This window comes from Pistacia vera, unplaced genomic scaffold (assembly GCF_008641045.1).
Source record: "Pistacia vera cultivar Batoury unplaced genomic scaffold, PisVer_v2 Contig1064, whole genome shotgun sequence".
Taxonomy (NCBI): Eukaryota; Viridiplantae; Streptophyta; class Magnoliopsida; order Sapindales; family Anacardiaceae; genus Pistacia; species Pistacia vera.
Window position 1 is genome coordinate 1 of NW_022195098.1, and position 11,740 is coordinate 11,740.

At 34.3% G+C, this 11,740-nt stretch overlaps 1 protein-coding gene across 1 annotated transcript; it reads right to left on the reverse strand.

Moving 5' to 3' along the window:
* Positions 1-5,281: 5,281 nt before the first annotated feature.
* On the reverse strand, positions 5,282-11,480 carry LOC116131091 (NADP-dependent malic enzyme-like). Its single transcript, XM_031416736.1, has 20 exons — positions 11,181-11,480; positions 10,314-10,582; positions 9,280-9,400; positions 9,072-9,146; positions 8,624-8,775; positions 8,422-8,527; positions 8,183-8,248; positions 7,855-7,950; positions 7,680-7,751; positions 7,491-7,574; positions 7,312-7,410; positions 6,918-6,965; positions 6,745-6,798; positions 6,537-6,635; positions 6,357-6,446; positions 6,187-6,264; positions 5,999-6,073; positions 5,820-5,910; positions 5,548-5,676; positions 5,282-5,450 (listed from the first exon to the last, which is right to left on the reverse strand). Exons 1-20 carry the CDS (start codon positions 11,208-11,210, stop codon positions 5,362-5,364), a joined length of 1,923 nt encoding a protein of 640 aa, XP_031272596.1. The 5' UTR covers positions 11,211-11,480; the 3' UTR covers positions 5,282-5,361.
* Between the last annotated feature and the right edge of the window lie 260 nt (positions 11,481-11,740).

Sequence of the window (11,740 nt, forward strand, 5' to 3'; positions counted from 1 at the left end):
ACGTGTCGGCACATGCTTTGTGGAAAGACTGGATAAAGCAAATCCAACTCCAAGTCAAGTCAAGGCTCGACAAACTTCTACAACGCATTTTTTTAGTCATTAAATTTACTTTTTTATTTATAAATACTGAATATTACTTCTTATTTAAGTCATTTTCAAAAACATATTAAATTTTAAATTAAAATTCTTAATGTATGATTAATAGTTATGAAAGAACTAAAAAGCGTTCGGAATAAAAAAAAAATCAACCATATACAAATACTGAATTAATAAAGGAAAAAAATATGTGCGATTTATCTTGATTTACTCAAATCTACCAATCTGGGTTGTGTCTAATAGAGTTAATATTGTTTCAATATTAGCTCATCTCTCTCGTTACAATAAATATATTTATTTTGATTTTCTATATCACTCATATAAGAAAATTATGTATTTAGATAACTGCTTACGGTCTCGGGGTGCTAACCCCTAAGACCCCCCGCCTGCTTACAGGGGAGCAAGACTCCATGTGCATTGCCCCTTATGAGCGAACCCATTATTATTGAAGTGGTCACCAATTCCAACACATGATTTGTCTCGTATTTCACTCGATTAATGACATATAATACTATCTATAACTCATCGTGTTTGTTATGATTTTTCATATCACTCATACAAAAAAATAATGTGTTTATATAACCGCTTATGGTCCTGGGGTGTTGCCCCTTGAGACCCACCGCTCACTCACCGGGAAGCAAGACCCCATGTGTGTCGCCCCTTATAAGCAAACCCATTTATTATCGAAGTGGTCGCCAATTCCAACATATGATTTGTCTCGTATTTCACTCAATTAATGACATATAATATTATCTATAACTCATCGTTTTTTTTTTTTAAATAATCAGGGGTTTTTGGGTTAATTTATGTGAATCTCAACTAATCTCCCGGAGTCTTGAAACTACTGGTCAAGTAAGAGCCTCAGTGATTACTCTTATTAGTATTTAGAGGAATTAGAACTCCAAAGCTCATGGAATCTCCTAAATTCTTTTACAATCAGGTTACCGGATGGTGGTTTATAACTCATCGTATTTATATTACCATAGATTGAAAATTTGGTTCCCTTTAAACTTATTATGTGTATGTTTATTTTAAAGTAATAAAAAATAAAATATCTTTTCATTTGATGGACGGTTATAAAACAAGGATAACATAGATTGAATGAGCCTTTCCCCCTTTTATACTTTCAATGAAGAAAAGAATATAAAGAATGTTATCTTAAGAGAATGAACTTCCAGGAATCTCTGAGCAGAGACTTTATCATTATTTTAATATTTTAATATATATTTTTTTTTAATCTTTGAATGTGAACACAATTGTTGGATTATCACCTTTTTCCATGTGATATCTTTACTTTAAAAAATTAATAATATTAATTAATTAAGATATTTTGGCCTATACTTTCTTTAATTAAGTCCAAGTTGAAATAAAATATAAGACAAAAAAAAATATTTAGACTTGGTTAAGTAAAATTAATTAGATTTGATGTGGAAATTAATTAGAGAGTAATTAATAACCTAAAATTATAAGTAAAACCACAAATAATTCAATAAAAAGCATGTTTTCTCCTATAATATTGTTGCAATTTGGGAGTCTCGAGTGTTTGACCGACCAAATCTCAGCCACTTATTCTCGTCTAAGTCTAGCCCTATCGAAAACATGAAGCCGCCCTATATTCCAAGTCAATAAATTTAACTATTGCCTGCTTACCATTGACATAATTTGAGATGAGTCTGATTTCTCATCTAATAAAGTCTTATTGAATGGAAGGATTACCCTCTCTTATAAACTAGTAGGTTTGAACGTGTCTAGTCGGTGTAGGACTCCAACACTTTTCCTCACGGTCAAGCTCATATGTTGGATCATGCCTGTTATTGAAGGTAGTTGTCGGCTCTAACTCCTCATTCGCTGGTCAAGCACTCAGCTCAACTGAATCTGGGCTCTGATACCATGATAGAATTTGAGGTGGGTTTGACTCTTCAACCAATAAGGCCTTGTTGAATTAGAGAATTACCCCTTCTCATATATCAGTAGGCTTGAGCATGCCTAGTCGAACTCACTTTATATATATAGAAAATTACCAATATAGCTATTCTGAAAATTTTAATATATAACTATTTCTGAATAGTCAAGTAGTCCGATAAAGACTCTTGGGCGTATTACTCAAGAGGTGTTGAGTTTGTATCTTTCTTTAGTTGCTAATAACGGTAAACACTGGAGCTCTTACTCAACTAGTAGTTCTAAGGTTCTAGAGAATTAGTTGAGATACGCATAAGCTGACTCGGACATCCCTGATCATAAAAATAATAATAATATATATAGATAAAATGTAAATACTCAATTGTCGACTTTTAATTCTAGAATATATGAAGTCAATAGTTAGATATTTACTTGGTTGCCTTCAAGTTTAGGGTTTGTAAACTAACGATGACCGCTCATTTTTAATAATAAAAAGAAAATTAAAAGAGAAAGAAAAGGGTGGTTTGGAATTTGGATAGCATATCCTTAAAGGATATTTTTGATAGCAAATTTATATGATTATTATGATATGATTATGACATTAATAAAGAGGATCCAAACATTTATAGAATCATTTTCATGAAGCCATTATTGGGTTTGCTTTAGATTCAAAATTAGCGGAGGATTATGTCATATTTAATAATTCAAATCAGTCAAGAGATAAACATTATTCCAAGTTTTTAATTAAATATTTTCTAATCAAGAAAAGGATTGAGAGTGAAAGATAAGGAAAAAAAAAAAAAAAAAACAATTTATTGGACTATTTGTGGAGTCAAAATGTAGAAAAATTGATTAGAAAAATAAACACTTTGAAAAAAGAAATGATGTTGAATTTAGAAAGAGAGGGTATATCCGTATATGAAGTTGAGAGTTGACCACTTTTCTGTCTTATAAGAATTTCTTCTAAATAATTTGGCAAGACTTATTGGAATAGAGTTTATAGAGAAAGTGCTTATGAAAATATAACCCCTGTTCGTCACATTATTCCGAATTATTATTCTCTAATCCTATTTAGATTAAAAAATAAGATATGTGTTTGTTTACTTATTGAGATTATTATTTTAAAAATTAATCCAAATCAAATAATATTTTTCTGTCTAAAAATAAAAAGAGAAAGGACTTGTTTTTAGATTATTCAACTCTATTTAGTTGAAAACATTTTTCTATCTAACTCTATTCAACTCAAAACACTTTTTTCTTTCTCTCCTTCTCATTTTTCTCTCCTTCCAATGTGAAAATTAATCCACCCAAGACCATCACCGCTGGTCAATGTGGCCAGAACGGTGCATGACCGATCGGATTTGACCAGTCGTGCACCGATCTAGCTGTTTCTAGCTAGATCCACAGAGGATATGGCCAGAAACGGCCATATCGGCACACGAACTGCTAGATCTGTGCGATCGTGCACTATTCTAGCGACTGTCGGTTGCCATCCGACGGTGATGATCAGTGGCTGGCTGTTCTCTTGGATGGATAGGGTGCTTTTGTTAATTTTTAAACTATCATTGGGGGTGTTTAGCTAAATTAACACATGTGGGGGGTTAAAATAATAATAAATATTTTCATAAAAATGTACCAAACAACTATTGTCTTAAAAACCTCTTTAAAAAAAATGTACTTAACAACTATTCTAACATTTTAGCAAACTCTGATATAATTTTCAGATATTTTATCAAACACATTTTCAAAATCTGATCCTATTCGATTTAATCCAATTCAACTCAATTTAAAAAACTTTTTTAAAATAACATTTTTCAAATAATCTACCAAACAGGCCCTATAAGAGTCGTTTGGTTGGGTTTTTCCCCTTTCCAAAAGATTTTTTTAATCCTTTAAATACTTTCAAAAGTGTTTATATGATTGAATTTGAGCTTCTTTCATAAGCTCTTTTTGAGGTTATTAAAAATTTTGAAATTTCAAAAATATCCCTATTCAATCTTTTAAATTTCTCTTGATCTATTCTTGTATATTAAAACCCTTTTTGGTAAATTAATATTGGAAAGCTCTTTTACATTTTCTTAACAAAAAACGACTAACAAAATTTTCATAAAAGCTCTACTCTGATAAGCCCTTATTCCTTAAGCTCTTTTCACAGAAGTCGTACCAAACGGACTCTAAACACCCTGATAAAACTTCAAAAGTGCTTTTCTAATCCAATGAACAATTTTATCTATATTTTTAGTAATTATCTTTAATAAGTAAAACACAAAATGGGAAAATAAAAATAAATCAAGATGGAACAATAACACTGCTCCTTCGAATCATAATTCAAAGATGAGTGTTACTCGTTCCTCATGTGTTCCTTTGAATTATAATTCAAAGGTTATGGCCTTCAAGCCCAATTCATGGTTGCCATAAGTTTAGGCTTAACCCCACCCTGATTCAAGGCAATTTCTAAAGTGAGAGCAGGGTTGGGGCGGGTATCACCTAGGGGTGTTCAAAACTGAGAACCCGAACTGGTTTGGACATTTGCCTATCCGGCCCACCCAACCCAAATATTCGGGTCATGCTCTAAGGGTACCTAACAACCGAACCGGTTTTTGGAATAACCGATTTTGCACTTGCCCGAATTTCTTGAAGGAGAATGCAATACTCATTAGGGGCGGACAAAATATCCGATTCGAAACGTGAACCTATCCGAAAACAAGTTGAAAAATGAGTCCAATATAAATCAGGTTAAAATCGGATAAAAACTTATAAATCAGCTATTCAAGTCAAACACTGGATCATACGATAAGACTCAAAACCCGATTCTTTAAAAAAATGTGTCAATTTTCTATTAGGTGACATAAATATATATATATTTTGTATTTTGAAACTGGGTAATAAAATCATATTTTCAACAATTTTACGTGAAAAACTGTCATTAAAATAATGAAAAAGAGTAATGCTACAGTTATCGATAAGAGACACCGTGCAATTATTTTCCAATGGGAAAAAGTCATTTATTCGTTTGTATGTATATATAGTATATAACCAGGATAACACCGTCCTCGACTCTTAAACCGTTAGATCTGGTTCAATCAGCGATTGACAAATAGTTCAAACACATTCTTTGATTGAATTTCATTTCTGTAAAAATTTTAAGTCCACGAGAACAACATTTTCATGCTATAATTTGATTTGATTCGGACTTTGATTAATCCAACTACCAATAACCACCACCACCACCACCACTTAACTTACAAGACTTCACATTAGGAGGAGCAGCAAGTAAACGTAAAAATAAATAAAAGAACAGACAACTAGTAATTAACGAGTAATGTTAACTCCAAATAAGCAGTACTACAAGAGATTCTTCTTGTTTCACCGGTAGTTTCGATAGGCAGGGCTGTACATACAGCTTTCGGCATACTTCGCCAGATCCTTAGGTTGAGGGAGACGAGTAGCCAATCCTGTAAACCAATTGCAGAATGATAAGTACGGCGGTGATAAATGTCTTCGACATTGAGAAAATATAGTTGACAAGTTATGTAAGAAAAGGCGGCTCACCAAGTTCATAAGCTTTTGCGGCTACATTGGCAGCAATATGTGCTGAAATCTTTCGGATGTTTCTAAATGGTGGATATATGAGTCCCTTGTCAAAGTGCTCCTGAGTTACTTGCGAAGACAGGGCTTCAGCTGTACCAAGCCAAGAAACATGAAAATGCATATATGAGAACATATTCAACTGTGTAGAGAACATCTACGGTCAAAAGTTGCTAACTCATTTCACTCGGCAACTCATGGCGAACTCATAAATGTTCAAATCTCTATGCACTTACCAGCTGCCAGAAGCATGTCATCGTGAACACGGATGGCACCAGACATTATTAGACCCAGACCAAATCCAGGGAAAATGTATGCATTATTTGCCTGAATGACAAACGAAGAATAAACAAAATCAACCTCGGTTTCATATTAATCTATATAGGACACTTCATTAAATCCAAAGAGTTCAGACCTGGCCAGGCATGAAAACCTTGCCATCGTATTCAACGGGGTCAAATGGGCTTCCACTTGCAAATATCGCACGGCCCTGCAGAAAACAAAGTCGAGGATAAGCGAAGTTTCACACTAACATTTTTAGTCGATCACAAGCAATAGACAAAATATTTATCAGTGGGAGAAGAATCTGATAATTTGCATTACCTGACTCCAGGTGTAAGCTTCTTCTGCAGTACATTCAGATTGTGAAGTTGGATTGGAAAGAGCAAGAATAATGGGTTTCTGCATGCAGTTATACACAAGAAAATGGGTTAGTTTCTTCATCCGGAAGACGCTTGTTTTAATTAACAAGAGTACGATGACAGACAAGATACCTCATTCAAGGTCGTCATTGCCTCAACCACTTCTTTGGTAAATGTCTGTCCTTGTCCTGAAGTTCCAATCAGAATTGTTGGCTTGATTTGCTGACAAATACAAGAAAAAATGCAAAGACTTAGAAACTTTAACACAAGGGGCAGATGCTGTATGTGTAGTCATAAAATGAGATTGCGCACATTGATCACGTCTACGAGGCCCTTAACAGGCTCATGTTCATGTGCCCAGGGCTTTTTGAAATGTTGGAGAGATTCTAGGCGAGAACTGACAATCAATCCCTGCAACCAAAAGAAAAACACAGTCAAATTTTAATGCAGAAAAGCAAGAAAACAGATACAAGGAGGAATATACTTCGCATAGCAAAGAAATAGATCAGGGCTTTTCTACCTTCGAATCCACAAGCCAAACTTTCTTGCGAGCCTCTTCAACTGGCATATTTGTCTGCAGAAAGAATCAAGTATTATATTTAAAAGCTGTTAAAGATTCTTTTCTACATCTGCTTGTCCACAGTACATCTCCAAAATGAAGCATAAAGATTTATGCTAATAGACAGTAATAACCTGTTTTGATATCTCAAGGGCTATGAGTTCTGCAATTCCAGTGCCAGCCTGTTTATCAAACAATGAAAGTGAAATGCGAAAATAAGTGACAGTTGTGTATACAATAAGGGGGGAGAGAGAGAGAGAGAGAGAGAGAGAGAGAGAGAGAGGAATAGACATTAGCAAGAGAAGCTGTCCAGGAGGTATAATGATTAATATACATAAAGTATTGAATGATAGCATATATTGCATATTCAATTTTAATGCAAGACAATTTTATTCTTTGCCTCCTACTTACTACTCGTTAACTTAGCAAACTCTGACATTAATTTAGATTTTCCTCCTCTATTGTGTGTTGAAAAACTAGTCAGAAAGCAGAATGAGGACTTCCAAAACAAAAAAATTATGAACTCACCTCCCCCGCACCAAGGAACAAGAACTTTTGGTCAGCTAAGCTTCCTCCAGAAAATTTCATTGCTGAAATAAGTCCTGAAAGGACCACAGATGCTGTCCCCTGAAATATAGTTATCAACCAAATTTCAGCAATAAGCTTAACAATAATAAAAAGTATCACAAATTCCCAACAAAAATTACCTGAATATCGTCGTTGAATACAAGATGAGTTGTGCCATATTTTTCAAGAAGATCAAAAGCATTGTGGTTTGCAAAGTCTTCAAACTGCCAAATCCGGTAAACAGGTTTAGAGAACATTGAGACTACAAATATAATCATAAAACCTGCAATCCAGACTACTTCATTAAGGCCTTAGTCATCACCAACTACCTGAATAAGGATTTTCTCCCCATAGTTCTGCTTGACTGCTGTCATGAATTCATGTAGGAGTTCAGCATATTCCTAGAGCAAGGAAAAGAAAGCCAGTTAAACATAATAGAATAAGACAGCTTCCTAAATGAACTCAAATGCATAATAGAAGGGCAGTGCCAGAAAAATCAAGAACCTGTCCAGTAGCTCTCTTTTGTCTGAGCCCAATGTAGAACTCATCGTTCAACAAATTCTCATTGTTAGTCCCGACATCAATGGTTATAGGTAAGCACTGAAAAATTCACAACAATTGACTTAGTTATAACATTAAGGAAAATTTGAAGCAACCTACTGGATTACTAAAACACCATTAGCTTATCATACAAGAATGATGAAAGCACCCCATAATGTCTTATAAAGACATTTTAGCGGAGCAGTAAAAGATATTGCTACACAAAGAAACAAATCACAGTAGTTGACTTAATCATGTCAAAAAGCCAATAATGTTGATCATGTTCACTTACAGCGGAAGGACGAACTCCTCCAAGAGCAGTATATAAAGAAAGTTTGCCCACTGGTATTCCCATCCCCTGAGAAAACGAATGGTCATTGCGTCAAGTTACAAAGGAGAGTACTGAGAGAGAGAAAAAAGGCAGTGCATGTGTTGGAGATCCATATAGTGATCGGATCTCACAATTCGATGGCAAATATAAATAGATATCATCAACGACAGTCCTAATAAGCAACTTCAGGTAGAGCATACCTGACAGCCAAGATCCCCTAGCCCCAAAATCCGCTCTCCGTCAGTGACAACAATGACTTGGATATTCTTCTCGGGCCAATTCCTCAACACTTCAAGAACCTTCCCTCTTCAAATAAAGTACTTATCAATATAAACACAAACAGTAAACAAATATTAAATTAAAAAATTCAACCATCAGTAACACAAGGAACCAAAAACTTACTTATCATTCAAACTGATAAAAAGACCCTGAGGACGGCCATAGATGCTTCCATATTTTTGGCAAGCTTCACCAACAGTGGGAGTGTAGACAACTGGAAGTAACTCCTCAACGTTTTCAATGAGAAGCTTGTAGAACAGCCGTTGATTTCTCTCCTGTGAAACAGATGGAAATAAATAGAATGAAATAATCAGTTCGCCTTCCGGACATCAAGGGGCACAAGGAATTTCAGAAATATATCATTGAAGTGAACTCACAGTTGAACATGTAAATGCATTAGCAAATAGGTATAAAAGCAATGCATGTTAGAGAAGGAAACAATCATTAGAAGTCAAATTTGGGAAGTATTTCTAAAATTGTGATGATACTCAGTTAAACTTTAAAATTGAAATAGTTGGTTGTGTTCAACATATGATTTTCAGTTTATGAGAATAAATTGTCGGTATGTTACCTGAAGATCCATCATGGCCATGTACTTTTGCAGGGGAATTTGGTACTGGCGAATATTGTGCATCATCTTCTTCACCTGGAGAGTTGATTAGCAAGATGTTTGTTAAATATCTAATGAATCTGGCAAACCAAAGGAAAAAAAAAAAAGACAAAAGGGACCAAAAAAGAGGAAAGAAAACAAGAAAGGGTTTAAATGCTAGGTAGATAACCTGGAGGTCTTGTGAAACAACTGTAGGGGGGAGAAGACCACGCAAGTAATGTGAATTTCTCTCTTTGAAGGTGAAGGCAAGCCCTTTGTTGTGATGAGGATCTCTCAACAAAGAATACCCACTGAAGCATAAAAAATGTATTAATACGAATGAACGACAAAATTATAAACCATTCTTTATTGGCAAAAGAAAACAACACCATTCTTATAAATCTATGTATCCAAATGTAGTGCATTACACAGATGTTAAAAACAGTGATCTTAAAGGTCACAAAAAATAAAAGACTAGTAATGAACCATGGATATCCAAGTTATATGTGCCTTGGGGTGTTAACCGAGGAAGGTCTACATAAGGTGTATATAGGTTCACAAAACCAAACATTAAATTTCATAATCTTGTCATACTCATCAAATTAGATTCATGAAATTTAGGTATTAGAAATGAATTTGATTCGACAGTTGAATTCATAACAAACAATGCCTAGGGAAAGTTGTCCAGTGGTCTAAATTAAGAATGTTTAACTCGTGATCGAGCACATGCAAAGAAAGCCCCACAACAACAACAAAAAAAAAAAATCATCATGAGAATAGATATTGTATTGGAGAAAACCAAGCAAAATGTAAAATAAATTAATGGTCTAGAAAAAAACTTTTACAACTCTTAATGCTACAATACATCCATATACAAAAAGTCAGGAAGATGAATTATGCCATACACTTATATGTGGTGTCACATTTACAATTGTTTTAGGACTCAAAAGACATATTCAAATTGAATCATAAATCATAATAAATTAATCTCATTTGGTAGTAACTAGAGTACACTAAAACAAGAGTGCAACGACAAACTTCAGTCTACAAATACAAACTAAAAAGAAATGATGTGACGACCCACACGGTCCATTACTCGCACAAAAACTTTCAATCCAAAATTAGCAAACAAATACACTTTATTTATTTATTTATATTATCTTTTTTAAATCCTAAACATAAAGTAACATCAAATTATATTAATATAAATGATTTGATAAGTACCTGGCAACAGAGAGAGCCCAAGGGGTGACAGGCTGGTCTTCAGTGGCGGTATCCTCACCGTAGACATCCTGAGCGCCGCCGCTCACGTCCGTCTTGGAATCCACAACTTCAGCATAGCTGTCTCTATCTGTGAAGGTTGGTGAGCTATTGGTCTCCATAACAAGGCTACCGTTCTCCCTCTTAGAAACGCTAAAAGTCACCACTTTTGTTGGCAATCTTCTGCTTCTTTGATCAGTAGTACGCAAAGGGCTTGATAAGCCCTTGTTATTCTGTTCAATAACAACAAAGAAAGAAACAAAATTTAAGCATAAACAAGATCAACAGTTTAGAAAATGTGATCTTTTTACTGACAATGAACTTAAGCAAGAGAGCTCAGATGTGGAATCGTTTAAACTTAAAAGCTTTCATATGATTTATCAATTTTTCGAGCTGAAAAAAGAGGGCCCAGAAACGGAAATCAAGCAAATTCTGCGAAAACTTGAAAATTTGCCGGGTTTAAAAAGCTTATAAGATCAAACCCGCATACGATCAATGATTTTCAATCAAAAAATAGAAAATTTTGTACACTTTTGAATCTGAAACAGTTAAAAAAAAAAAAAAGCTAAAAATCACCCAAAAAAAGAATAAAAATAAAATCAGGTGACTCCGATATGATAAATAGCACCAAAAACAATTATCAATAAATGAAATGAGGTAAAACCAAAATACCCAGAAATGAAAATAAACGAAAGGAGTACTTCTGATGCGAGGAAAAAAAAACGATTTTGATGAGTGAATTTAAGGCTATACTTGATTTGTATCAATCACAAAACGTCAATGATCTTGAAGTAAGAATAAAACAGAGAAATGGGGTTAGATTTATATTACCAGAAAAGCGCTTCGGTTCAACGAAAACATGGCGAGGCAGAGGCGAGAGAAAATGTGAGATACGAAGAGAGAGTCTTGCGGTACAACAAGTTTTTTGACACCAAACAAAAATAAAAACAAAAAACAAAAAATAAATAAGGGAGAGAAAATTGAGCAGAGAGAAGAGAAGAGAGAGTCTTAAGGATGTTTTATATATAGAGAGCGAGCTTGAGCTTTAAAGGTTTTAGCTTTAGCTCTGAGTTTTGCTCTCTCTCTCTTTCTGGGTTGAGTCTCTCTCCTCTTCTTTCTTCTTCTTCTTCTTCGTCGTCGCTTCGGATTTTACGAACTCATTCACACGCACACAGAAACGAAGAAAGAGAAGAAATAGCAACGAAGTAGCTGAAAAACGTGCCTGTTTCTCTTTCCATTCTCTGGAAAATTACATTTGGTACCCCATTTTGTCATCTCCCTTCTAAATACACCTACATTTTCTTCTTCATTTATTTTATGAATTACAATAGAAGATGAAAAATCTTAAGTGAAAACAGAAGTGTCGAATTATGTTATATCTACAATATGTT

Bases quoted from the DNA above. Each gene is read 5' to 3' on its own strand.
- LOC116131091 (XM_031416736.1), bottom strand. From the start codon at position 11,210: ATGTTTTCGTTGAACCGAAGCGCTTTTCTG. The intron at 8,249-8,421 runs GTATGCTCTACC...TCGTTTTCTCAG, and splicing joins TAGGGGATCTTGGCTGTCAG to GGGATGGGAATACCAGTGGG. The intron at 7,411-7,490 runs GTAATTTTTGTT...ACTATATTTCAG, and splicing joins TATTCAACGACGATATTCAG to GGGACAGCATCTGTGGTCCT.